This window comes from Pan troglodytes, chromosome 15 (genome assembly GCF_028858775.2).
Source record: "Pan troglodytes isolate AG18354 chromosome 15, NHGRI_mPanTro3-v2.0_pri, whole genome shotgun sequence".
NCBI lineage: Eukaryota > Metazoa > Chordata > Mammalia > Primates > Hominidae > Pan > Pan troglodytes.
In genome coordinates this window covers 21,355,750-21,383,444 of record NC_072413.2, presented here as the reverse complement: position 1 = coordinate 21,383,444, position 27,695 = coordinate 21,355,750, and the positions used below count along the sequence as shown (strand labels likewise).

The following is a 27,695-nucleotide window of genomic DNA, read 5'->3' as shown; positions in this document are numbered from 1 at the left end:
CTTCCGGCTTCAAGTGATTAATGTGCCTCAGCCTCCGGAGTAGCTGGGACTACAGGCATGCACCACTACACCCAGCTAATTTTTGTATTTTTAGGAGAGACAGGGGTTTCGCTATGTTGCCCAGGCTGGTTTCCAACTCTTGAGCTCAAGGGATCTGCCGTGCCGCTTCGGTCTCCCAAAGTACTGGGATTACAGACATGAGCCACTGCGCCCGGCCACAAAAAATTTATTTTTAAGTGGCACGATCTCAGCTCACTGCAACTTCTGCCTCCCAGGTTAAAGGGATTCTCCTGCCTCAATGTCCCAAGTAGCTGGGATTACAGGCGTATGCCACCAAGCCCAGCCAATTTTTGTATTTTTAGTAGAGACGGGGTTTCACCATGTTGGCCAGGCTGGTCTTGAACTCCTGACCTCAGGTGATTTGCCTGCCTCATCCTCCCAAAGTGCTGGGATTACAGGCATGAGCCACCACACCCGGCTTTATTATTTTATTATTATTATTTTTTGAGATGGAGTCTCGCTCTGTCCTCCAGCCTGGAGTGCAGTGGCGCAATCTTGGCTCACTGCAACCTCTGCTTCCTGGGTTCAAGCAATTCTCCTACCTCAGCCTCCTGAGTAGCTGGGACTACACGTGCGCATTACGATGCCCAGCTAACTTTTTGTATTTTTAGCAGAGACGGGGTTTCACCATGTTGGTCAGTCTGGTCTCGAACTCCTGACCTCGTGATCCGCCTGCCTGGACGACAGAGAAAGACTCTGTCTCGGAAAAAAAAAAAAAATAATAATAATAATAATAATAATACCTAAATTGATGCACATAAAGTGTTCAGAACAGTTAGTTCCTGCACAATAAGTGTTCACAAATTGCTACTTACTATAGAAGGGAAATTCTTGTGAGATGTGAGTTTCAGAATCTGTGTTTTAGCTAGAAAAGAAATTCACTTATTTGATCATAAATGATTTTTGGCCGGGCACGGTGGCTCACGCCTGTAATCCCAGCACTTTGGGAGGCTGAGGCTGGTGGATCACGAGGTCAGGAGATCCAGACCATCCTGACTAACACGGTGAAACCCCGTCTCTACTAAAAATACAAAAAATTAGCCGGACTTGGTGGCGGGCGCCTGTAGTCCCAGCTACTCGGGAGGCTGGGGCAGGAGAATGGCGTGAACCTGGGAGGTGGAGCTTGCAGTGAGCCGAGATCGGGCCACTGCACTCCAGCCTGGGCGACAGAGCGAGACTCCAACTCAAAAATAAATATAAATAAATAAATGATTTTTTTGGTCAGTGTTTACTAAATATCTACAATTATGCCAGCTACTGCAGTAAGAATCAAACAGTTCCTGGATGGAAAAACAATTTTAAGATATGATCACTGACCTCAAACAGTTTACTGGAGTGAAGTTACTAAAATATGTGAATCAAGGTAGAGTTACGTGCCGCTAACTGGAGTACACATGAAATTCATGCTGATGGGAGCGGAGAGAAGGAAGTAAGCGGTCTGTGCTGAAAGAGAATGGATAAAAATTGACCAGTCAGGGAAGGGGAGACGCATAATTCAGGCCAAAAAAAAAAAAAAAAAAGCCACTTGAGTAAAGGAATAATACAAGATTGATAAGACGAGCGTAGAGGGAACTAAGAACAAATATGTGCCCAGGCGCGGTGGCTCACGCCTGTAATCCCAGCACTTTGGGAGGCCAAGGCGGGAGGATTACTTGAGGTCAAGAGTTCAAAACCAGCCTGGCCAACATGGTGAAACCCCGTCACTACTTAAAAAAAAAAAAAAAAATAGCCGGGCGTGGTGGCACATATCCGTAATCCCAGCTACTCGGGAGGCTGAGGCAGGAGAATCGCTTGAGCCTGGGAGGTGGGGGTTGCAGTGAGCCGAGATCACATTACTGAAAAAAAAAAAAAGGCAGGGTGGGCACATCACCTGAAGTCAGGAGTTCAGGACCAGCCTGGCCAACATGGCAAAACCCTGTCTCTACCAAAAACAAAAAAAATTAGCTGGGTGCAGTGGCGCACAGCTGTAGTCCCAGCTTCTTGGGAGGCTGAGGCAGGAGAATCGCTTGGGCGGGGTGGGGGTGGGGGTGGGGGTGGGGGCGGAGGGGCGGAGTTTACAGTGAGTGAAGATCATACCACTGCACTCCAGCCTGGGTGACAGAGCGAGACTCTGTCTAAATAAATAAATAAATAACAAATAGGTGGGTGGGACCAGATTATGGGCGGCTTAAAATCCAGGTATACCAGCTGTCTTCCTGGAAATAAAGAGGAGCCATTTTAGTTTTGAGAATCTGGTCTGAGCCAGGTAGAGAAACTGGGAGCTCGGGCTGAAGTGTAAGACTTCCGAAAGATGTTCCATACGTGAATGTTCATTTAAACGTGGGGGTGTTAAGCAACACACGTGACCCAGAGACATTTCACCTGGAAACCGGAGTAGGGCCCACGCACCAAGTCCCTGATGTTTAATTGCAGTCTAGAATGTTACTGACTAGTTCACTCAATTTAACAAAGTGTCCGGAGGTCGCTCACTGGATTGTTATGCTGGTGAGTGGGCCTTGTTTCACTGAGAAAAAAAGACGGGAAAGGGTGACAGGACGGTGAGAAAGTGAAAGGGAGAGAGGTGGGAAAGGGGTCTGCCAAGGTCCAGGCGAGGTTGGGGGTCGGGGGTCCGGCGGCCCTCAGGGCCCCACCCCCCCACTCCGGGGTTGGCGCCTCGGGCGCGGCGCGTGTGCTTGCGGGCGGGGCGCCCCGCGGCCGCGGACGGCCAATCCGGGAGGGCGTCCGGGGAGGGGCGGGGCTTGCCGGCTCGGGCTCCGCGAGTCCTCCTTTTTGCACACACACGAATACAAAGAGCCATACGACCTTCGGGTATCCTTTTTCCATTTTTTTTCCTCCTTAATCTTGTGTGTGTTTTCAAATTTTTAAAAAATAGAGATCTGTAGCAGTGTTGGGGTGAGGAAACTGTTGCTAAGGGGAATTTGCTCTTTCCCCCATTTCTTTTTCTGTCTCTCTTCCTCTTTCTTTTTCCTGGTCAAGGTTTTAAATATACCAAGAAGTTGAGAAGCAGGATGGCCGTGTACAACCGTTTCCAGCCAAATTTATAGTTTTTTTTTCTTTTTTTTAAATCACATTTTAAGAACTGGTAGATTTTTGTGGTTGAGGGACTTTAAAAATTTAGCCGCTTGGGAAGTACAGAATTTTTTAAGCGGGCTGAAGGGATAATGTAAATTTCTGCCACAGGCAACATCGAAGGAAGCAGAGAGATTTGAGGCTCCCTCATAAAGCCGTTTGCGTGCTTTTTACACACCCACCCCCCAGAACCAAAACCAAGTGGCTGGGATGTGGCACTTGTCCAAGGCCAATAAGTTAATATTGGGATATTATAATGGAGACATTCATTTCCCTAGGGAAGGGGGAAAGACCTTAATTACAGTGTGTCTTTCACACACATTTTCATTAGAACATTTGTGTGTGTGTGTGTGTGTGTTTCTTGAAACAAATTTGTAAAGTTATAACTTGGGGTTATTTGTGTATATGTACAATATGTGTGTATATGTGCCATATCAGATTTTATTTTCAAAAGTGATAAATATATCTGGTTTTATGTGTGCAAAGTATCCCCTAGGATGTGAATTTTTTTTCCGTTGTCTTCCCAAATGTGATCAAAATATTTTGTGTGCAAAGCAGAGCTTAGAAGAAATCCTATGCTTAGCATACTTAGGCACTTTCTATGTGCATTTACTATATTTTTCTGCTCCTAAAGGATCAGAATAATGAATAATTAAATAATTGCCAAGGAGTATATAGTCCATGTGGCAAATGAGAGTAGGCAATTTATTGAATCTGTGGTTCAAAGCCTTCAGTGACTGTTTTGCCTAAGTGGTTTTGCTTTTTATTGTCTCACGTTCTTAAGTGTACAGCTGTGTATATTTTGGCCTTTATGTGTGGTTTGGTTGGTGTGTTCAGAAGGGAAGTTCTTTCTTGGCTTTTTGACAAAATGGTCGTTTATTGGTTGGAATATTCGAAAAGCTCCACAGCTGGCAAAGTATCAGGAAAAAAATCCAGTCAAGTGTAATTCTCAAAAACTGTTCATGGTGATGGTGATGGGGAGCCAAGAGGATGCAAAGGCAAATAATAGAAGGGATAAGAAATGCCTTTTGGTTATCATGTTGCATTTTTAGAATGGAAAGCTTCTCATTTCTAAGAGTCACAGAAAAAAGTATATGAATTAGAGAAAAACAGGCTCGCAGAGCAGAACCTCCTGTTATATGAGCCCTATTTTCACTTCATTCTGTTACAGAATCACTATCTCCTCATTAGAAGTTGTATGAAAAATATCTGTATCCAAATTTGTATTCGCAGATTGGAGTGAAAGCATAGGAGGTATATGAGGTGCTGAGGGAGAAACTGGAATGTCACAAATGCAGTGACAACCAGGAGACAAAAAAAAAAAATCTGTAGAATTTAAATTTCATTACAACAAAACTTCTGTATAATAATGCATTTCTATTACACAGCTAGCATCCTACTCTATTTCAAGCAGTATTTGACTCCTAAATACCGACTGCAATAAAGTTACTTGTACAAATTTATAACAAAAGTGGCCCTGTTTGGGCTTTCTGGGTTTCTTACTTGTGCTGAGTGTATTTTTATTCTCTAACAATTCAAGTCAGACCAGTGTTTAATAAATACTGGCTCGACTGTGGATTATTCCACAATTTCAGACCTGCATTTCTTTGAAATCTAGTCACATTTTAGTGATCTTTGTGATCACAACAGTGATGGGAGGTTTTTTTTTTTTGAAACGGAGTTTCGCTCTTGTTGCCCAGGCTGCAGTGCAATGGTGCGATCTTGGCTCACTGCAACCTTCGCCTCCTGGGTTCAAGCGATTCTCCTGCCTCGGCCTCCCGAGTAGCTGGGATTACAGGCATGTGCCACCACGCCGGGCTGATTTTTGTATTTTTAGTAGAGACGGGGTTTCACCATGTTGGTCAGGCTGGTCTCCAACTCCTGACCTTAGGTGATCCGCCCGCCTCTGCCTCTCAAAGTGCTGGGATTACAGGCGTGAGCCACCGCGCCCGGCCAGTTACGGGAATTTTTCATGGAGTTTTACGCTTTTTAGCTCTTTTCCACATCATTACAGGTCATCACATATACTTTTTACCTTACTTTTTAGCTTCTCAAAAAATAGGGAGAGCTCTCCCTGAACAGTGCAGAGCCCGTATCCCTGATTTCCTAGGCTATTTGATTTCTACATCCAGGAACGTAGGGTCATATCCAGTGTTCTTGCTTTTTCTTCCTAAGAAAGGAGAGAATTCCTCGCACATATATATCGTTGGCTTGGCCTTCCAAAGCAAAGCAAAACTAAACTCTGTTGATTTTGCCTGGGAATCCTCGGGGCCCCTAGTATTGGAAACTTCTTTGAACTGTGAGGAGCTGCTCATTTGCAGGTGACATGTGAAAGAAATGTAACCGAGGCCAGCAGTAACTAAAAGTCGGCCACCACCCAACGTGTGACGCTGATTTGTGGCCACTGTGCTTATAATCGTGTACACACAGGTTTGTGAGCAGCAGAGAACAAAAGCAAGTAAACAAAAACAAGCTAAAGATGGCGTCTGACGGCCTTGAAAAAGCCTCACAGTCTTGTCCCTCCCTGAGGAGGCCCCTCCCCTACCTGACTTTTTGAGTGACTGTTGTTTGCAGCCAATAGTGTCCGTGACCCTGCTCCCCAGCCATCGTCTAACCGCCAATCACCGGGAGCCAGAAGGCAAGCGGGGCGGTGTCTCCCCGCGTGCGCGCGCTGGCCGGGTACACGGGCAGGCGCCGCGGATAGTTCTGGCTCCCGCGCGCCCGCCTCCGCCTCTGCCTAGCTGAGTCAGCCCGTGCGGTAGCGCCAGGCACACGCGGTAGAACATCTGTAGGGCTGCAAAGCTGCACCTCCGCGTCAGTTCTCACGGCGAGCGCCGCCTTCAGCCCAAGTTCTCAAAGCTCTCGGGGCTACGTAGTCTACCCTCCCCGGTGACCCGGCGAGATCCCTAGCCGCTCCTCCGGCCGCTCTGCTCTCCGCATCCCTCGCGGGAATGACCCCCTTTACCCGGGACTCCCAGAGCGCACTGTATGGTAGGGCACAGTGGCGAGTCACCCTGTCCCCTGAGGCCTCTTGAGCAGTCGCCGATCTCTGCTTCCCGCGTCGCTGCGATGGCCTTTCCCGTAGCTGAATCACACTGACCCATCGGAAACGGTTCTGCCCTCCCTGGGGTCCACCTTGTCATCCTTGACTAATATTTAATCAACTAACATTTACCAAGTTCTCGCTGGCACGAGTTCTAGGAGCTACTTTTTCATTTTTCAGTTTCTCCATAAATGCAGTGGGTCCTTTAGGCAAACCTGAAATCGGAAATATTAATCTTACCAATGTAATCTTAGCAAATGTAAATAAAAAGGACTGTGCTATACTGGGTTAAAACTTCTCATCCTGCTATAGAAATATACGTGGAATTTTCAGATTACGTGGAATCCTTTAAAGACCGCATTCGGCCTTCTGGGTCTACAGCTCTCTTTTTTACCCCTAAAAATAAGGTCTTGGATTTTTTGCAGACCATTAGTCGAGTCACTCTTTTAAAATGTGGGAAAATAGTATTTTGTGGTATTTACTTAGCTGCTCTTGTGTGATAAGGAGCTCATTTCTGATAAAAATAGGTTTTGAGAGAACCTTTTGACAGGTGAGCCATTTTGCACCTTGAAGTGGAGGTGTAGGACTGACCAACACAGCAGAAGCTTTAAGTGGCCGTTTTCCTTATTTATTTCTTAAAATGAAGATTATGATATGAATTGCCATGCTTTCAGTAATCACATTTAAGGAAGTCTATTGCCAGCATGACCCTGAATGAGTCAAGCACCCATTATAAAAACATATATCATCTGAGTGATACCATATCATACACATCTATTAAATAGTGAGAAAACTTTTATTTTTCATAGTTTGGAGGTGAACTCAGTCATGCAGAAAATTCAAACTCAGAATGGGGAGAAAGCAAGCAAGGGAACTGCCAAGAGTATGATATATTTAGTCCTAACAAAAATGTGACTTGGGAGGAAAGGGATAGTTAAAATTATGGACAGTCTTACCCTGAACTGTCTGTCTAAAGGAGATGAATTGTCTTTTTTATCTAAATATTTATGAAAAATACCAAAAGTACTGGAAAGTACATTTTTAAGGCTCGTTTCACATGTATTTAAATTAGACCAATACTGAAATGAACCCCAAATGCTTATATTTTTTGCAAACCTAAGTGTGACATCTACTGTCATGTTGTGTTGGCAACGCGTCCCAAGATTGAAGATCTTTTTCTCTTTTTTAGACCTAGTCAGTTGTTTTCAGGACTTTCTACTTAAACATGTTGCCATCATTTGAAATTTAAAATGTTAAATAAATACACTTCTTCTCTAATATACTGGTGTCTCCTCTTTTTATTTATTTATTTTTTAGAGACTGGGTCTCGCTATGCTGCCGAGGTTGGTCTCAAACTCCTGGGCTCAAGCGATCCTCCTCCTCCCAAAGTGCTGGGATTACAGGCATGAGCCACCATGCCCAGCCATGGTATTTCCTCTCAACTGCCTCATTTCTGTCATTCTGGTGGTGGTGGTGGTGGTACCATCCTGTTACTCTTAGGCTTATAACCTTGCAGTTGTCTTTAACCAATTATCTCTATACCCCATCTCTATAACTCTGTCAATTCTCCTTATCTTACTATATAAGCGCCTTTGCTCTGACCTCTGACATGTACCCTGTTAAGTCCTGTAATTTTTTTTTTTTTTCCTCTAGAATGTCTTACTACCCTATCAGTTCATCCTATACATTGCTCAAGGCTCAACTGGAAGCTTTTCTTCTGTAAGAACTCTTTCTCAGTATGATTTCATTTTGTTAATGTTTCCATTATTTTGAACTAACGCCTCAGAAATTTTTCAGTCTATACCATATTATTAGGACTTGTGTGTATTTCACTTTGTTATTTATTTGTTTATTTATTTTTGAGACAGAGTTTCACTCTTGTTGCCCAGGCTGGAGTGCAGTGGTGCGATCTGGGCTCATTGCAACCTCCACCTCCCGGGTTCAAGTGATTCTCCTGCCTCAGCCTCCCGAGTAGCTGGGATTACAGGCATGTGCCACCACACCCAGCTAATTTCGTATTTTTAGTAGAGACAGGGTTTCTCCATGTTGGTCAGGCTGGTCTCGAACTCCTGACCTCAGGTGATCTACCTGCCTCAGCCTCCCAAAGTGCTGAGATTATAGGTGTGAGCCACTGCGCCTGGCCTCACTTTGTTTTTTAGATAGTCCATGTTTAGAACATCCCATGTTCTTTAGACATTCCCATCTGAAATACACTTTAAGTGCCTTATAGGTAGAGACTTTGTCTTCCTTTCATTTGAGTAGTGTGCAATGCATTTTGGTGAATCATCCTTTAACATGGACTTACATATAAAAAACTTTTGGGCCTGGGCACAGTGGCTCACACCTGTAATCTCAGCACTTTGGGAGGCCAAGGTGGGCGGATCACTTGAGGTCAGCATTCATTAGTCAGGTGTGGTGGTGCGCACCTGTAATCCCAGCTCTTCGGGAGGCTGAGGCAGAAGAATCGCTTGAACCTGGGAGGCGGAAGTTGCAGTGAGCCGAAATCGTGCCACTGCACTCCAGCCTGGGCGACAGAGTGAGACTCTGTATCAAATATATATATATATATTTTGGCCGGGCACGATGGCTCACGCCTGTAATCTCAGCACTTTGGGAGGCTGAGGAGGGCGGATCACAAGGTCAGGAGTTCAAGAGCAGCCTGGCCAATATGGTGAAACCCTATCTCTACTAAAAATACAAAAATTACCTGGGAGTGGTGGCATATGCCTGTAGTCCCAGCTACTCTGGAGGCTAAGGCAGGAGAATTGCTTGAACCTGGGAGGTGGAGGTTGCAGTGAGCCAAGATCGCGCCTCCACACTCTAGCCTGGGCGACAGAGCGAGACTCTGTCTCAAAAAAAAAAAAAAAAAAAAAAAAAAAAAAAAAATATATATATATATATATATATATATATATATGAATATATGAGCCTAAAAATATCTCCCCCCACTCACCAGCTCACCTTCTTTTTTTCTGAGCCGGAGTCTCGCCCTGTCTCCCAGGCTGGTGTGCAATGGTGTGATCTCGGCTCACTGCAACCTCTGCCTCCTGGGTTCAAGCCATCTTCCTGCCTCAGCCTCCTGAGTAGCTGGGATTACAGGCACGCGCCAGCATGCGCGGCTACTTTTTTTTGTTTTGTTTTTTGTATCTTTAGTAGAGACAGGGTTTCGCCATGTTGGCCAGGCTGGTCTCGAACTGACCTCAGGTGACCGGCCCACCTCAGCCTCCCAAAGTGCTGGGATTATAGGCGTAAGCCACGTGCCTGGCCCAGCTCACCTTCTTTAATGGGGGTATATGCAGCTAATGAAATTAATGTTTTGTTTTGAGTCATTTATCCAGCACTTAAGTAGTTACCTGGTTAGTAAATATAACGTGAAATACTCGTTTATTACCTGCTGATCCCAATATCTTTCCATATCTTAGAGTTTAGGTGAGAGACTATAGCAAGAGGCTGGGAAATGAAGTCAGCAATAGTGTCCATGGAAACCAAAAAAGAATTCTTTGAATGCCCATTGTGCTAGACCACACTGTACCTAGTTTTTATAGGCAGGTTAATTCAGGAAAACACCTATTTGTTGCCCTGAATGTGATGTTTTAAAATGGACATAGTATGGTAACATACAAAGTAGAAAAACAGAAGAGAAATTGAGGAACAAATTGAACTCACAATAGGAAAATACATTTAGCATTAAAAACTAGCATAAAATATTATCCTTAGTCTGAGACCAGGTCATGATAGCAGGTAAATTCCAAATACTCAATTACCTTTCTAATTTGCGTCATAGAAGGTTTTGTACCTATAAATGCATCCTCATAGACTTGAGGAATGTGTTGTTTGTTAGAAATTCAATATTAAATTTGGGGGCAAATTTCCCCAAATTATATTTCAAGCCATTGCATTTTATTCAAAATTAGGGAATCAGGAATCAAGATGGTGGCTCTCACCTGTGATCCCAGCTACTCAGGAGGCTGAGGCAGGAGGATGGCTTGAGGCCAGGAGTTGAAGACCAACCTGGGCAACATAGCAAGACCCCGCCTCTTAAAAAAAAAAGATTAAGGAATCAGGGTGGGTGTCCAGGTTGGGAACACAAAATGTTACAGGAATAACCATAATATCCAGCCGTTACTAGTGGAGCACTGACCATGTGCCAGCACTCTATAGGTGCCTTACATATATTACGTATAATCTTCACAAAAACCACTCAAAGTAGATAGTGATGAAGAAACTTGGTCTCAGAAAAGTGAAATAATTTACTAATGTTCACGCAGCTCATAAATGGTGCAGCCAGAGGAGAACCTCATTTTTTTTTTTTTTTTTTTTTTTTGAGATGGAGTCTCGTTCCATCACCCAGGCTGGAGTGCAGTGGCGTGATCTCGGCTCACTGCAACCTCTGACTCCTGGGTTCAAGCAATTCTTCTCCCTCAGCCTCCTGAGTAGCTGGGATTACAGACAAGTATCACCATGCCTGGCAATTTTTTGTATTTTTAGTAGAGATAGGGTTTCACCATGTTGGCCAGGCTGGTCTAGAACTCCTAACGTCAAGTTATCCACCCACCTCAGCCTCCGAAAGTATTGGGATTACAGGTGTGAGCTACCACGCCCGGCCACCCTTTTTTTTTTTTTTTTTTTTTTGAGACGGAATCTCGCTCTGTCGCCCAGGAGTGCAGTGGTGCGATCTCGGCTCACTGCAAGCTCCGCCTCCCAGGTTCACGCCATTCTCCTGCCTCAGCCTCCCAAGTGGCTGGACTACAGTCGCCCGCCACCACGCCCGGCTAATTTGTTTGTATTTTTAGTAGAGACGGGGTTTCACTGTGTTAGCCAGGATGGTCTCCATCTCCTGACCTCGTGATTCGCCGGCCTCGGCCTCCCAAAGTGCTGAGATTACAGGCGTGAGCCACCGCCCAGCCCTTTTTTTTTTTTTTTTTTTTAAACCTGCAGTACAGTGCTGTTTTGGAAAGATGACCAAGGAAGGACGACCAAGGAAAGACTATTTAAAGAAGAGGGAGCTGGGCGCAGTGGCTCACACCTGTAATCCCAACACTTTGGGAAGCTGAGGCGGGTGGATCACCTGAGGTCAGGAGTTCAAGACCAGCCTGGCCAACAGCGCGAAACCCTGTCTCTACTAAAAATATAAAAATTAGCCATATATGGTGGCACGTGTCTGTGATCCCAGCTACTTGGGAGGCTGAGGCAGGAGAATCACTTGAACCCTGGAGGCAGAGCTTGCAGTGAGCCGAGATCTTGCCATTGCACTCTGGCCTGGGCAACAGAGCGAGACTCCGTCTCAAAAAAATGATAAACAAAAATAAAAGAGAGGGGAAGAGCTTGAGGCAGGCTCAACACTGGTAGGGGTAAAAGCCTCTTGCAAGAAAGAGTAAGTGCGTGAGGCAAGAGAGTTTGGTACCAGAAAGGAGTTAGACAACTCAGCCAGTGTCCCAACCTGATGCATCTTAATTACTGATTTTACAAATACTGAACCCAGCTGGCAAGCATTTGAATACTATTATTTATTATCACCAAAACATTCTTTTGCCCGCAGCATCTATGTTTAAGAGCAAACTCCCTGCATGATGTAGGTTAAATAAAGAATTAAAAAGAAAAAGCTCTGCAGGAGCAGTGTAGGCCCTTATTTAGGAAGGAAAAGAATACATAAGTGATTCATCTATAAATTGACATAGAAGTGCTTAGTGCTTTCCTTTAACCTTTAGTTTTAATTTGGTTTAACCTTTAGTTTCAGGTTTAGCTGTGTCTCCCAGTGACTATAATGACAAGGAAGCTGTAAATGTATTTGAGTTAAGTTTTTGCGAGAAGTAAGTATCTGGCACAGAAAAAGCCATTTCTTCGATATAATGGGTGGAAAGAGCAAATTAAAGACTATTCTTTAATAACCACATGTAATTAAAATGCATTGTCAGATTTATGTTTTAGTACCTCAGAGGCATTGATATTGCCTGTTTCTGAAATGAGATTGCCTATTCAAAAAGAAAAAAGAAAACCCTCAATATATAGAAAATTCTCTTAACCTCCTACTCTTTTTTTTTTTTTTTTTTTTTTGAGGTGGAGTCTCGCCCTGTTGCCAGGCTGGAGTGCAGTGGCACCATCTCGGCTCACTGCAACCTTTGCCTCCCGGGTTCAAGTGATTCTCCTGCCTCAACCTCCCGAGTAGCTGGGGTTACAGATGCCCGCCACTACGCCCGGTTAATTTTTGTATTTTTAGTAGAGACAGGGTTTCACCATGTTAGTCAGGCTGGTCTCAAACTCCTGACCTCAGGTGATCGGCCCACCTCAGCCTTCCACAGTGCTGGGATTACAAACGTGAGCCACCATGCCCGGCTCCTCCTCTCCTTTTAATTGTGATGTTTTAATTTACAGGGTAAGAGAGAAATGCATCTCTCAGGGAAATTGTAAACATACTTAAGGTTTTGACATGGAGCATCAGAAGGATTTTTTTTCTATCATCAAGTATTATTTAGAAAATTACAATATTTATTAAGTTCCCGGGAGTGTTCTCAGTGGTACAAATCAACTTCTTTACCCCTTTTTTTCTCTCCTGGAGTAGTTTAGTTGCTTAACTACAGTAATTTAAAAGAAAGGCAGTTTGGTTTATCACTGACATTCTGGTTTCTCCTTTAATGGGGGCTGGTCATGCAGGCAAAGTGACAGCATAGCTGTTCAAACATTCCTGTTGAATTTTGGATCCACCCTTAAGGAGCTTGAGAAATGAAGATAAGGGGCCCCACGGGTGATTTCTCTGGGCTCCTGGCTGGAAGATTCAGGACAGCTAGTTTCCATTACAGAGGCTCATGGCCCAGGTACACGACTATGTGGGAAAGGGGGCTGTGCAGCCCTGGGTTACCCCAGCTCAATTCCCTGATCTTTTCATTTCATTTCCCTGCCCTCATCCCCAAAGCATTAATGATATAACAGTGAGAAGTTGGTGACATGCTGAGGGCTGCAGTGATGGATGTATTCCTTATTTAGGAGTGTTACTCTGAATGCATTTGTATGAAAATTACAGAGAGGGTAGAATCATGATTGTCATGATTGTTAATGTCAACAAAAAGTGGTATCAGTTAAAAAAAAAATACAACACTACATTGAAAGTAGCAATAACTGGATTCTGCTGTTATTCCTCTGACCTTGAAAAAGACATATAACTTCTCCGCATGTCTCTTCTCTGGACCTGGAGTAATATGTGTTTCCTAGTGCTGTTGAGTAGATGAGGTAACTTATGTGAAGTGTTCTGAACACCTTAAGGAACAATGTCAAAGCAATGAAATGCAGTACCATTATTACAGTAAAGATGGTGAGGAGGAGGAGGAGGAGACAGATCTACATTTTCTTCCTTAATCTTCTAATCTTTCCAGATGCCGGAAGGTCCTTCTGAATCCCTTCCCTGTTCCTTAGGTTGCACTAGTCGGGGGTTCCATGCTGGGGGGCAGAAGGAATGCTCTCTACCCTCTGAAACCGTTCATCAGGAAGGCCTTGATTTGTGATGTGCTAGGAGAGCACAGGATCTGCAAATAGAAGGCACCTGTCTTCCTTCTGCAGGCCGAGGAGAGGCCGCCATGGACTGTGTGCTTCTTCATGGCTTGTCTACTCTTCTTTCACAGACCCTACAGCTTGGGGCCTGGGCTCCTCTGACCATCCTCATTGAGAAAGGAAAGTGAGTCCAGAGAAGTCGATGCTTCCTACCTGTTGGAGCGGCCCAGCAGTGTAAGCGTGGTTGTTACTGCCCCATCCGCCATGTCCTTCAGTGCCACCATTCTCTTCTCCCCTCCCAGTGGCAGTGAGGCCAGATGCTGCTGCTGCGCCTGTAAGAGTGAGACTAATGGAGGCAACACAGGCTCCCAGGGTGGGAATCCTCCTCCCAGCACCCCCATCACAGTGACTGGACATGGCTTGGCTGTTCAGAGCTCAGAGCAGCTCCTGCATGTTATCTACCAGCGGGTCGATAAGGCAGTGGGTTTGGCTGAAGCTGCTCTGGGTCTTGCCAGGGCCAACAATGAGTTGTTAAAACGTCTCCAGGAGGAAGTGGGTGACCTGAGGCAAGGGAAAGTGTCCATCCCTGATGAAGATGGGGAAAGCCGGGCACATAGTTCCCCACCTGAGGAGCCTGGGCCTCTCAAGGAAAGTCCCGGGGAAGCCTTTAAGGCTCTGTCTGCCGTGGAAGAGGAGTGTGACAGCGTGGGCAGCGGCGTGCAGGTGGTGATTGAGGAGCTGCGGCAGCTGGGAGCAGCCTCAGTGGGGCCTGGGCCTTTGGGCTTCCCAGCAACTCAAAGGGACATGCGGCTCCCAGGGTGCACGCTGGCTGCCAGCGAGGGGGCCCCCCTGCTCAATCCCGTGAGTATGGCAGCAGAGGGCTGTTCCTCCTAGGTGCTTTTCCTGGCTTTTCACTCTTTTTCCTTTCTGTTCTTTTCTTTCCATCTTTAAACCTTTTGTTTGTATTTGTGATAAAGCAAAACAGTACCACGTTTCCTTTTCAGGGATAGTCAGCTCTATTTTCTTCCTGAACCATCAGCTTCTTTGGCAGAAGGTCATTTTTTGCTGTGTGTAGTGATGGGGTGCCCTTCCCTCTCTCTCAGTAGCTCCGCATGGCACCTTCTCTTCCACAGCTGTCTCGGCTGCTCCATGGACTCTGCCTCTCCTGGCGAGGATGCCTGCCATGCACAGACGGCTCATTCATATTTTATCGCAGGCCCTCTGCTTGCCAAGAGGAATTCAGTACAAAGAGAGATGGGAATGTACAGGGGAGAGAGGCAGAGGTGGAGAGAGGAGGAAAAAGTGAGAGGACAAAGATAAAGATAATAGAAGACAAGTATAGGGAGGGAAAGAGACAAGTAGAAATGAAGGGCTGAGGGAGGAGAAAAAGTGAAAAAAGGGAGCACAGAAGAAAGGTGAATCTATGTGGAAAGAGAATCTACACCACGGGAGAGAGACTATGAGGTAAGGCGAGGGGGAGGCAGAGGAAAGGAAATAAAATGGGAAATGAGAAAAAGAAATGGCCAACTGATTGTTAACAGTAAGAGAATAACATATAGGGAGAAAGAGGGAAGAAAAGAAGGAAGCAAGCAAGCATATCTTGTGAGCAGGAAAAGACATAGATGTACATTGTGCTATTTCAGTTTCTTTACTGCTTAAGGGCCATATGAGCAGGAAAATCCTGGCTGAGTAGAGTAAGAACTGCAGAATGTCACACATGGAAGTATGAAAAGGAGATGGAGCAACTATAGAGATCTTAGAGACAGGAAAATAACAGATGTGGTGCCACTTGAGAGACGGTTGGAGTTCTGTCAGCTCTCCACCTTATTCTCCGTCTGTCCTCTCTTTTTCTCCTCCCCCCACAACAAGACATAGACACCCAGTAAAGAGTAAAGGAGCAGAACACATGGAGTAGATGGGAGGGATGAAACTCCCAGCCCATCTGCTGGATCTGAGAAATGAATACATAAACCCCTCTCTCCCCCTCCAGTGTAACACAGCAACTGGTCATTGCTCTCCTGAAGGCACAGCCATATGGGTAATGGCCACTGCTGCTCACCCGAGTCTGTGGCTGGTCAGGACTCTCAGTGGTTCCAGCTCAAGGGAGGACCTGGAAGGTGGGAGGCAGAAAGGTACCAGGCTAGGCATTGCCCTGAGCTGTGGGTTCTTTGAGGCAGGAAAGGCTTCCAAGCTGACAGGATGGAATTAGATTTCACAGAGCAGAAAGCAGCTCACAGGTCTATAAATCTCAGCCTCCTCCCCCGCATCTTTCTGTGTGTGTGTGTGTGTGTGTGTGTGTGTGTGTGTGTTTCCCCACTTTCAGTATTTTGTTTTCTTGACTGCAGAAATCCCCCCTCCTTTCTTCCTCCCTCTCTCCCTTGCTCCCTTCTTCCTTTCCTGGCTCTGTATGTCCTTGAGTGAGGGCACAGGCAGTCAGGTAGATGTCAGGGGCTATGACAGTCGAATGTGGCCGGGGCAGGATCAAGGTGAGGGCATGGACTGACTCTGGGAATGGAGGATAGGTGAGGGGAGCTGTTGCTGCCAGTCTCTCTAGGGATTTCTGACTTTATATCTTCCTCCTTTGCTCATTTTTCTTTTATGTCTCCTCTTTATTGCTGTTACTGTTTTATTTTCTTACTCCTTCTCTTGCTTGGTTTCTTTCTTGTCATCACTTCTTCACCCAGTCCTTTCAGACAAAACACTTATCTAGCTACATTTCTTATATCCAAGAGCTATCCATAAATGACTACTCACAAACAGTGTCAGAAACATGCTTTCTCCTTGTGAGCAGCCCTATGGTAACAACCCAACATGAGAGGCCCTGTACACACAAGAAATATTTGCCCAACACTCATAGGAGTCCCAGAGAAACAAGCCATTGACCATTAAAGACTGTGCTGGAGTTCCCCTTCTTTCCACTTTCTGTTCACTATTCTTAGCCAAAGAATGATGGTTAACCAGGTTCCCCTAAGCCTGGCTGGCTAATAGGCTATTATTTTTTATGTTCTTAGCTGGTGGATGATTACGTGGCCTCTGAGGGTGCAGTACAGCGAGTTCTGGTCCCTGCTTATGCCAAGCAACTCTCACCAGCCACACAACTGGCAATCCAGCGGGCAACCCCAGAGACAGGACCAGAAAATGGAACCAAGCTGCCACCACCCCGCCCTGAGGACATGCTCAATGCCACTGCTGCGCTGGACAGTGCCTTGGAAGAGTCAGGCCCTGGGAGCACTGGGGAGCTGAGACACTCTCTAGGGCTGACCGTTTCCCCATGCAGGACCAGAGGAAGTGGGCAGAAGAACTCCAGGCGCAAGCGGGATCTTGTACTCTCTGTGAGTGAGCTCAATTTCTATAAATTTTTCTTCAGTCTGGAGAGATAAGTGAAGAGTGATGGGTGGGTTGATTTTAGGCCTCCCATATTGAATGAATGCTGTACTGAATCCTACCAGAGTGGGAGGGATAAGGAGAGAGGTTATTCTGTAACACTAGGGATAGGAAGTCCCCTGCTAAACATCAAGCTTTTAGGCTTTTCCAGATAATGTGATATCTTCCTTTATATCACATCTCCTGGTGTTCTTTTTTTTTTTTTGAGGCAGAGTCTCACTCTGTCACCCAGGCTGCAGTGCAATGGCATGATCTCAGCTCACTGCAACCTCCACCTCCCAGGTTCAAGCGATTCTCCTGCCTCAGCCTCCTGAGTAGCTGGGATTACAGGCACGTGCCACCACCCCCAGCTAATTTTTGAATTTTCAGTAGAGACCAGGTTTTGCCATGTTGGTCAGGCTGGTCTCGAACTCCTGAGCTCAGGTTATCCACCCGCCTTGGCCTCCCAAAGTACTGGGATTACAGGCGTGAGCCACCATGCCCAGCCTTCCTAGTGTTCTAATAATCCTGATGAGAAGATCTTTAAGGGATTGAGCAGATTGGTCACCAAAGGGTAACTCTGGAAATTGCCTGCAAATTAAGCTAGTGTGCAGAGTAAGTGACAAGGGGCACCTTGGGTGGAAAAGCAAGTGAAGCTGTCCTGAGGTAGTCTCAAGCTTCAGAGATGCAGAGAGTCACTAGACCTTCAGCTCAGTTATAGAGGTTTGGAGATTCCAGTCATTCCAAGAGCTCTTAGCCAGGAAGGGACTGGCCTGAACCAGGTCTGCCTCAACACTTCTTGGCGTGGCTGGGAGCCCAAAGAACATCCTGCTGAGCTGGGAGTCCCCATCCTGGCAGCTGACCAAACCTAGAGAAGTTCTAGGGCAGTAGTTCTCAACCTGGGGTGATTTTACCCTCAGGAGACATTTGGAAACATCTGGAGACATTTGTGATTACTACAACTGGTGGGTGGCCGGGGGCAGGGGAAGGAGAATGCTACTGACATCTAGCGGGTGTTCTGCTAAACATCCTGCAGTGCACACGACAGCCCCCACAACAAAGAATTACCCAGCTCAAAATGCCAATAGTGAAGAGGTTGAGAAACCTTCTTTAAAGTGACCACAGTCTTTGCGATCAACTCTGTACCCAAAAACTTCTTTTTTTTTTTCTTTCTTTCTTGAGACAGGGTCTCACTCCCATTGCCCAGGCTGGAGTGCAGTGGTGTGATCATGGCTCACTGCAGCTTCGACTTCCCAGGCTCAAGTGATCTCCCACCTCAGCCTCCCGAGTAGCTGGGATTACAGGCATGCACCACCATGCCTGGCTTATTTTTTGTATTTTTGTATTTTAGTTGCCCAGGCTGGTCTCACAAAAGCTTTTTTCTGACAACCATGGGGATATTGTTTTTAGTCTCGCTCTGTCACCCAGGCTGGAGTGCAGTGGCGTGATTTCAGCTCACTGCAAGCCTCCCAGGTTCAAGCGATTCTCCTGCCTCAGCCTCCCGAGTAGTTGGGATTACAGACTTGCACCACCACGCCTGGCTAATTTTGTATTTTAGTAGAGATGGGGTTTCGCCATGTTGGCCACACTGGTCTTGAACTCCTGAGATCAGGCAATTCACCCACCTTGGCCTCCCAAAGTGTTGGGATTACAGGCGTGAGCCACCATGCCTGGCTGGAGACATTCTTTAGCCATACAATGTTCATATTGACTATAATGAGTTTATAGTTACAATTTGCATAAAACCAGGATTTTCCATCACTTCCATTCCACTTGTGCCTGCTGCCTCCAGAGAGAGGTACAACATTGAGGCCTGGCTTCTTCCTTCCCTTAGGAGAGTGTGGTGGAACTGAAGACCTGCAGGAAGGACAGTATGCTCACTCACCATCATGCTCTCTCTATTCTGTGCTTGAGAAGGATCTGGAGGACTAGTCAGGGAGTTTTGCTGCCCATCATGGAGGAAGGTTTAAAATGTTCTTGTGGCAGACTGTGGGTTTAGAGGGGGAGGGACAGTTGTTCCAATCTTTAGCTCTGGGACGGAATCAAAGAGGCATCTCTCCAATCTGCTGAGGCTCTTGAGGATTGCTGCTAGGGATCCTGTGAACCAAAAGGATCAAACCAGAATTCTTAATTCCTTGGAATGCTGCAGATCCCAGCCACTCCTTGGGGAAATATTTTTAGCTTATTCAGGAGGTAGGTGAGCCAACAGCCTTTACAGCCCTCACACTTATTGTCTAGAGTATTTTCCCTTTCCATGTCAAGCCTGTTTTGATTTTTATCAGCGGATCTCTTCCAAGCCACTTGAGTTGGAAGCTTTGTAACTCCCTTTTTTCTTTCCCCTTTTTTTGTTTTTTGTTTTTTTGAAACTCTCCCAAATACTTTCTGAAACATTCGCCCATTCCTTTGTGATTCCTTAAGTGTGGACTACTAAGAGGTAAAATAACTATGTTGAATATGCAGCTAGTATAATAATGGTCCTTTTTACAGAGTGGAGACCCTAGCCATAAAGAGTTGACAATACTTTCCTAAGTTGGTATGGTGAATCAGCCATAGAGGTAGAAGGATAAATTGGGGATTTCTGAATATGGAGCTGAAAAGTCCTTGGATCAGGATATTAATCTGTCAGTTTGGGACTGGGTAACTTCCACTGACTGAGGGAGCTTGGGATGAAAATACAATCAGAAACAACTAAACTTAATTGAAAGACAAGTAAAACCCTGCATTAGGGCCGGGTGCGGTGGCTCACGCCTGTAATCCCAGCACTCTGGGAGGCCAAGGCGGGCAGATCACCTGAGGTCAGGAGTTTGAGACTAGCCTGGCCAACATGGTGAAACCACGTCTCTACTAAAGATACAAAAATTAGCTGGGCGTGGTGGCGTGCGCCTGTAATCCCAGCCACTTGAGAGGCTGAGGTAGGAGAATCACTTGAACCTGGGAGGCAGAGATTGCAGTGAGCTGAGATCACACCACTGCACTCTAGCCTGGGCGACAGAGCAAGACTCCGTCTCTAAATAAATAAATAAAGCCGGGCGTGGTGGCTCATGCCTGTAATCTCAGCACTTTGGGAGGCCGAGGTGGGCGGATCACGAGGTCAGGAGTTCAAGACCAGCCTGGCCAACATGGTGAAACCCCGTCTCTACTAAAAATACAAAAATTAGCTGGGAGTGGTGGTGCATTCCTGTAATCCCAGCTACTAGGGAGGCTGAGCCAGGAGAATTGCTTGAACCAGGACCCTGGAGGCAGAGGTTGCAGTGAGCCGAGATCATGCCACTGCACCCCAGCCTGGGCTACAGAGTGAGACTCCATCTCAAAAAAATAAAAAATAAAAATAAATAAATAAATAAATAAATATTTTAGGTGCTATTATGGGCAAAACTGGGAACAGATTTTGAAGCATCTAAGGCAAAACTTTTTCTTTCTTTTTTTTTCTTTTTTTGAAACACAGTCTCACTCTATTGCCCAGGCTGGAGTGCAGTGGCACGATCTCAGCTCACTGCAACCTCCGCCTCCTGGGTTCAAGCAGTTCTCCTGTCTCAGCCTCCTGAGTAGCTGGGACTACAGTCGCACGCCACCATGCCTGGCTAATTTTTGTATTTTTAGTAGAGATGGGGTTTCACCATGTTGGTCAGGCTGGTCTCGAACTCCTGACCTCAGGTGATCCACCCGCCTTGGCCTCCCAAAGTACTGGGATTACAGGCATGAGCCACCACGCCCAGCCGGCAAAACTTTTTAATGAGTGGAAATGTTCAACAATAGGATAAGCTGACTCAGAATGGAGAACTCATCATTAGATGGGTATAAACAAAGTGGAAAGACAGCCTGTTTAATGATGTGAAAGGGAGATTGGGTAATATAATATAGCCTCCACGGTCCTTTCCGATTCACGTTTCTGTTATTTTAGATTTCTGTTTTTCAGACCATGGTGTATATACTCCCGAGATTTGTGGTAACGCATGAGGAAATATATAAAGCCACAGACAAACCCGGGGCTTTTTCCTGGGTCATCAGTTTTACTAGCAGATTCCAGAAGATGGCCAGGCACGGTGGCTCATGCCTGTAATCCCAGCACTTTGGGAGGCTGAGGCAGGTGGTTCACGAGGTCAAGAGATCAAGACCATCCTGGCCAACATGGTGAAACCCCATCTCTACTAAAAATACAAAAATTAGCTGGATGTGGTGGTGGTGCGCCTGTAGTCCCAGTTACTTGGGAGGCTGAGGCAGGAGAATTGCTTGAACCCGGGAGGTGGAGGTTGCAGTGAGCCGAGATCGCGCCATTGCACTCCAGCCTGGCAACAGAGTGAGACTCTGTCTCAAAAAGAAAAAAGAAAAATTCCAGAAGACATTTTTATATTAAACAGGCCCGGTGCGGTGGCTCACACCTGTAATCCCAGCACACTTTGGGAGGCTGAGGTGGGTAGATCACAAGGTTAGGAGTTCGAGACCAGCCTGACCAACATGGTGAAATCCTGTCTCTACTAAAAATACAAAAATTAGCTGGGCGTGGTGCTAGGCACCTGTAATCCCAGGTACTCAGGAGGCTGAGGCAGGATAATCGCTTGAACCCGGGAGGCGGAGGTTGCAGTGAGCTGAGATGGCACCACCTGCCTTGGCCTCCCAAAGTACTGGGATTACAGGCATGAGCCACCGCGCCCGGCTGGCAAAACTTTTTAACGAGTGCACTCCAGCCTGGGTGACAGAGCGAAACTCTGTCTCAGAAAGAAAAAAAAAAAAAGAAAAGAAATACAAATACATTTTGAAGAAAAAGTTTAAATGTGCAAGAGTAGGGGCTGGGCGCAGTGGCTTACACCTGTAATCCCAGCACTTTGGGAGGCCGAGGCGGGCAGATCATGAGGTCAGGAGATTGTGACCATCCTGGCTAACACGGTGAAACCCCGTCTCTACTAAAAATACAAAAAATTAGCCGGACGTGGTGGCAGGCACCTGTAGTCCCAGCTACTCAGGAAGCTGAGGGAGGAGAATGGCGTGAACCCGAGAGGCGGAGCTTGCAGTGAGCCAAGATCGTGCCACTGCACTCCAGCCTGGGCGACATAACGAGACTCCGTCTCAAAAAAAAAAAAAAAAAAGGAAAGAAAAAAAGTGCAAGAGTAGGGGACTTCAAGAAATGTTCACTTGGCTGGGCGTGGTGGTTCATGCCTGTAATCCCACCACTTTGGAAGGTCAAGGCGGGCAGATCACCTGAGATCAGGAGTTCAAGACCAGCCTGGCCAACATGGTGAAACCCCGTCTCTACAAAAATACAAAAATTAGCCAGGCATGATGGCAGGTGCCCGTACTCTCAGCTACTCGAGAGGCTGAGGCGGGAGAATCACTTGAACCCAGGAGGCAGAGGTTGCAGTGAGCCGAGATTGCGCCACTGCACTCTAGCCTGGGCGACAGAGCAAGACTCCATCTCAAAAAAAAAAAGAAAGAAAAGTAAAAAAGAAATGTTCACTCGCAGTACTCCTGGTGTATACTTGCTTTCTCGTTGCTATCAGGGGTATGTTCATGGAAATGTTTGAGACCCTCTGCTCTAGTGATCACACTACTCAGGAGCAGAAGTAAGGCCAGGGATGATCCTGGAATCCTGACACACATGAAATGAAAAGTCAGGGAAGACCACACTAGAAATAGTAACTTGGATAGGCTCTTGGCTTAGAAAGGATTCAGGCAGAGAGCCCCTTAGGGACAATACCTTTTTACCCTAGGGACCAGAGGAGAGTTTTCATAACATCCACTCTTGGCTTGATTGTGTTTTCTTTTTTTCCTCCTAGAAACTGGTCCACAATGTGCATAACCACATCACCAATGACAAGAGATTCAATGGGTCTGAAAGGTATGGTCTCCTTGAGGAAAAAGACTTAGAAGGTACTTTGCTAAGGACAGGGAAGTAGAGGGGGATGCTCCAATACAGCAATGAGACTAAGGCTTTGATCTCACCATACCTTCTTAGGCTGTGGAGGGATTTGCCACAAAGTTGATTAGTGCTGGGTATCTCTGTTTGTCTGGCTCTTACAAAGCCGACAACTTTATTCATTCTCTTCTCTTTGTGGCAGCATCAAGTCCTCTTGGAATATTTCAGTAGTGAAGTTTCTTCTGGAAAAGCTCAAGCAAGAGCTGGTGACCAGTCCCCACAATTACACTGATAAGGAGCTAAAAGGTGAGAAAAACTGGTTTAACTCCTATGCCATCCTTTCTCCCCCTCTCCTCCCATTCCTCTTTCTTGGTCAGAGGAGAAGAGGAATAACAGAGATGATTAGGTGGTTTTGAAAATAGTGGATTTGAAACATGTTTTGGCTATTCTCACCTTCAATATATTCATAGAATTATCTCAAATTGCCTGTTTATTTCCCTCTCAGTCTGAAACGAAAATGAGAGAAGGAAAGGGCTAGAACACCATCATGCATTCTGTTTATGCAGGTCTTGCACCTAAGGTGTTACGAGGAGGAGGAATCTAAGGTGTTATGAGGCGGTGTTATGTTCAGAAGCCAGGCCTGCCCCTTGGTCCCTAAATATTATTTCCCAGGCTTTCTCTTTCCTTGCTCTCTTTTGTTATTTGTAGCTAACCCTGAAGTATTATGAAAGCTTCTGCTGAAAAAGTACTTGTAGAGCCAGGTAACGTGGCTCATCCCTGTAATCCTAGCACTTTGGGAGGCCAAGGCAGGAGGATTATTTCAGTCCAGGAGTTCGAGACTAGCATGGGCAACATGGCGAAACCCAATCTTTACCAAAAACAAACAAAAATAACAAAAATTAACTGGGTGGGGTGGCATGCATGACGTAGTCCCAGCTACTTGGGAGGCTGAGGTGGGAGGATTGCTTGAGCCTGCAAGGTGGAGGTTGCATTGAGCCGAGATCGTGCCACTGAACTCCACTGTGGGGAAACCTTGTTTCAAAAAAAAATTAAAAAATACTTGTAATCTTCCATCAGAGTGGCAATAGGGGTAGATTGTTGTTGTTTTTAAATTTTTTTTTAAATAGAGACTGAGTCTCACTATGTTGCCCAGGCTGGTCTCAAACTCCTGGGCTCAAGCAATCCTCCTGCCTCAGCAGGAGGCCTCCCAGAATGTTGGGATTACAGGTGTGAGCCACCACGCCCAAGAAGGGGTAGGTTTTATTTGGTGGAGGGAGCGGGGAGACACAGAAGCGATTGGAGTTGTCTTTTTCCAGTGGGAGATATTTGGGAGGAGTTAGTGTTGGAGATGGAGGTGGGCAAAGAAAGCTAAACCAATTAGCCGGCCACGGTGATGTGCACCTGTAGTCCCAGCTGCTCAGGAGGCTGAGGCTGGACGATCACTTAAGCCCAGGAGTTTGAGGCTGCAGTGAGCATGCATGACCATGCCACTGCCCTCAAGCCTGGGTGACAGAGCGAGACCCTGTCTCATAACAAAATCATAATAAAATAAATAAATAAAAAGAATCCTAACCAAAGAGGAGTGAATAGATGCTAATGCCTATGCCAAGAAAGCCCAGCATCTAGGCCACGCACGGCTGCTCACGCCTGTAATCCCAGCTCTTTGGGAGGCCAAGGCAGGTGGATCAGCTGAGGTCAGGAGTTCAAGACCAGCCTGACCAACATGGAGAAACCCCGTCTCTACTAAAAAGAGCCGGATGTGGTGGCACATGCCTGTAATCCCAGCTACTCGGGAGGCTGAGGCAGGAGAATCGCTTGAACCCAGGAGGCGGAGGTTGTGGTAAGCCGAGATTGTGCCATTGCACTCCAGCCTGGGCAACAAGAGTGAAACTACATCTCAAAAAAAAAAAAAAAAAAAGCCCTCATCTAAGTAGTGATCGCCAACCTCCCATTCAATAGTGTTAGGGCAGAAAAACGGGCTGAGGACCACTACTCAGAGGACCCTCCTTCTTGCTCCCTTCCTTCCCTCCCCGCCAGGAGCCTGTGTGGCCTACTTCCTTACTAAGAGGCGTGAGTACCGCAACTCCCTGAACCCCTTTAAAGGCCTGAAGGAAAAAGAGGAGAAGAAACTTCGAAGTCGCCGATATCGGGTAGGTTTCTAGGCCTTTCTTTCAAGATACTAAACTCTAAACCCTTTCCTAAGTGGGAAGGGCCAGAGGACATGGCATCTGAGAATAGGGTTGAGAGCCAGGAATGTAGGAAGATAGAGAAGAACAGTGAGCCAATGCTAAGATCTGACTTGGGGACTGGGTTCACTTAGGCACAGATTTTACACAGCCTTCCCCACCAAACCTTTTCCCCAAATCTAATCCATAGAATGTTTACCTTCCTAATCTATCTCCTGGGTTCCTGCCTTAGCTTTTTGCCAACCGATCCAGTATCATGAGGCATTTTGGACCTGAGGACCAACGTCTGTGGAATGATGTGACAGAGGAACTGATGTCAGATGAAGAGGACAGTCTTAACGAGCCAGGTGTGTGGGTGGCCCGCCCTCCCCGTTTCCGGGCCCAGCGCCTCACAGAGCTCTGCTACCACCTGGATGCTAACTCTAAGCATGGCACCAAAGCCAACCGTGTGTATGGGCCTCCCTCAGACAGACTGCCTTCTGCTGAAGCCCAGCTCCTTCCACCAGAACTTTACAATCCTAATTTCCAAGAAGAGGAAGATGAGGGAGGGGATGAGAATGCACCTGGCTCCCCATCTTTTGACCAGCCCCACAAAACCTGCTGTCCTGACTTGAACTCATTCATTGAAATCAAGGTGGAAAAGGATGAATAAAATCTACAGCCAAGAATAACTCTGGCTTCCGCCATGCCCCATGTCTCAGAAATAGGTGGCCATGGGGCTTCACAAAATAATGAGATGCTCTGTGCAGTCTGAGAAAGCAAATTTGCCTCTTTTCTTAACAGTCTCTACTGGGGAAGCAGAACACTGGTGGGATAAAAACTTATCTAGAAGGGGAGAAACTCCCTCCACTGTGAACAGTAAGCCAGAATATGCTTATTCCTCAGCATAAACAGTATCTCGGAGAAGCCTGGGATGAGAAAATGAGGAGGATGGGTCCAAGAAACATGAGGCCTTCTTGACATATGCCCTGTCTCTGAGTTGTTTCTGCCCCTGCCCAGTTCCACCCAAAGCTCTGAGGAAGCAGCCCAGGTTGTACCTTTTGCTTCCCTGTGACTACTTGTCTTGCTCTGCAGTGGAAACCGAACATGACCAGTGCAGGTTAATACCGCCACCTGGTGGGCAGTTTCAGTCATGAGCTTGAGTCTTCTGACCAAGGGAACACAAGTTCTATCCCTATTGGGGAATTGGGATCCTGATATAATAGCTATTGTTTATTGAATTACATGAGGAAAATTTTACTATTCCTATCTTACAGATGAGGAAATTAAGCCTTAAAGAGTTCCCGTGTCTCACCGGCAGCCTCTCTCTCACTATGTGACCAAGCAAAATACACAGCTTTGTAGCTGTTTCTTGGTCCTGTCAGCCAAGCTGTATTTTGAGGAAGAGGTGTGCATTTTGGATGGATTGAAAAGCAAAAATGGCTTTACATTTATTCAGTCTTATAACAAACATTGATCGCTTTACTAGGTGTCAGGTACTGTGCTATGGATACATTGTTGATAAGGTTGGATGCTGTTCAGAGATTTTTTTAGTTTGTTTAGTCAGGAAGCCAGGCAGTGGAGTAGGCAATGAAATGAACTGTGATAAGGGTGACCATGGTGGAGTGTAGTGCACTATGGCAATATACAGCAGGGGTAGCTAACCTACTCTTGCAGTCTGGAAAGGCTTCTTCTGAGAGGGTGTAATGTCTAAACTGGGGAAGAGTTAACCAGAAGGAAAGGGGAGGCTAAGAGAGTGTTCCAAAAAGGGAACTGCAGGTACAAAAGTCCAGGGGCAAGAGAGAGTACAGACAAGGTCCAGTTCTACTGCAGACTGTTTTGGGGAAGGGATAATGCTAGAGGAGAGGCTGGAGAGTGAGACAGACCTCATAATACAGAGTACAGACTTCAACCCAAGGGCAGTGAGAAATCATTGAAAGTTTGTTTTAGCAGGGAAATAAAACGACAGGTTTTGCCTACAGGCAGTCCCCAACTCACGATGGTTCGACTTAGGATTTTTCAACTTTACGATGGTGCGAAATGATTCAGTATGCTCCTCACCTTATGATGCAGTTACATCAGATAAACCCATTTTAAGCTGAAAATATGGTGAAGTTGAAGAAGCACTTCTGCCTTACGATATTTTCAATTTATAATGGATGGGTTTATTCAGACATAACTCCATTGTAAGTCGTAAAGCTTCTGTACTGAAAAAAATCACTTGACCTCAGGGTATAAGATGGATTGCAGGGAGCAAGCCTTGGCCAGGAGACTTTTGCATTGGTTTCGGAGAGGAAAGACGGTGACTTGACATATATAGTGGTGATGAGGGGAGGACAGATTTGGAAGACGTTTAGGAAGCAGAATTAATAGAACTTGGTGATTGATAGGACTTGGTTGGATTTGAGGTTAAGGGAGAAGGAGGACATAGGGTTGACGCTCAGATTTCTAGTTTAAGCAGCTAACAGGATTGTGCCATTTACTCAGAGAATGTTAGAGGAGCCAGTTTCATGAGGCAGAGAAGGTGAGATCAGTTTAGGATATTGGGTGCTTCTGAGACAGCCATTGGAGATGCTAGTAGTTAGTTGAGTTTTTAATTCCAAGAAAGACTGGGCTGGAAATATGGATTAGGGAGTCACCTGTGTATACAGATTATAATTAA

General features: G+C 46.1%; 1 protein-coding gene and 2 long non-coding RNA genes across 8 annotated transcripts in view; 1 reads left to right on the top strand and 2 right to left on the bottom strand.

Annotated features, from left to right (window-relative positions):
* Positions 1-1,377: 1,377 nt before the first annotated feature.
* LOC129137048 (uncharacterized) lies at positions 1,378-9,637 on the bottom strand. The gene is made up of 3 exons (XR_008539193.2): positions 9,564-9,637; positions 6,305-6,387; positions 1,378-1,503 (listed from the first exon to the last, which is right to left on the bottom strand). It is a non-coding gene; the product is annotated as an uncharacterized LOC129137048 (long non-coding RNA).
* Positions 2,786-26,018, top strand: C14H14orf93 (chromosome 14 C14orf93 homolog). Of its 6 annotated transcripts, XM_063793219.1 has the most exons (9): positions 2,838-2,952; positions 7,826-7,891; positions 11,904-11,982; positions 13,786-14,515; positions 16,666-16,986; positions 22,789-22,850; positions 23,071-23,174; positions 24,906-25,018; positions 25,287-26,018. In XM_063793219.1, exons 4-9 carry the CDS (start codon positions 13,919-13,921, stop codon positions 25,704-25,706), a joined length of 1,617 nt encoding a protein of 538 aa, XP_063649289.1. In that variant the 5' UTR covers positions 2,838-2,952; positions 7,826-7,891; positions 11,904-11,982; positions 13,786-13,918; the 3' UTR covers positions 25,707-26,018. The 6 variants fall into 6 exon arrangements, with proteins under 6 accessions (XP_016781358.3, XP_063649292.1, XP_063649293.1 ...); XM_063793222.1 differs by lacking the exons at positions 7,826-7,891; positions 11,904-11,982 and having other exon boundaries at positions 2,799-2,868; positions 13,540-13,888; positions 14,201-14,515; XM_063793223.1 differs by lacking the exons at positions 7,826-7,891; positions 11,904-11,982 and having other exon boundaries at positions 2,818-2,952; positions 13,786-13,888; positions 14,201-14,515.
* LOC107968121 (uncharacterized) overlaps positions 18,574-27,695 on the bottom strand; it is a 16,490-nt gene continuing 7,368 nt past the window's right edge. The window contains exons 3-5 of the long non-coding RNA XR_010151071.1: positions 23,322-23,374; positions 22,960-23,167; positions 18,574-19,114 (exon numbers count right to left, since the gene is read on the bottom strand). This is a non-coding gene — a long non-coding RNA (uncharacterized LOC107968121). The remainder of the gene's footprint in view (positions 19,115-22,959; positions 23,168-23,321; positions 23,375-27,695) is intronic.

Coding starts and splice junctions, on each gene's coding strand:
- C14H14orf93 (XM_016925869.3), top strand. CDS start 13,919: ATGTCCTTCAGTGCCACCATTCTCTTCTCCCCTCCCAGTGGCAGTGAG. Junction 23,175..24,905: donor CACTGATAAGGAGCTAAAAG/GTGAGAAAAACT, acceptor CCTCCCCGCCAG/GAGCCTGTGTGGCCTACTTC. Junction 25,019..25,286: donor TTCGAAGTCGCCGATATCGG/GTAGGTTTCTAG, acceptor TTCCTGCCTTAG/CTTTTTGCCAACCGATCCAG.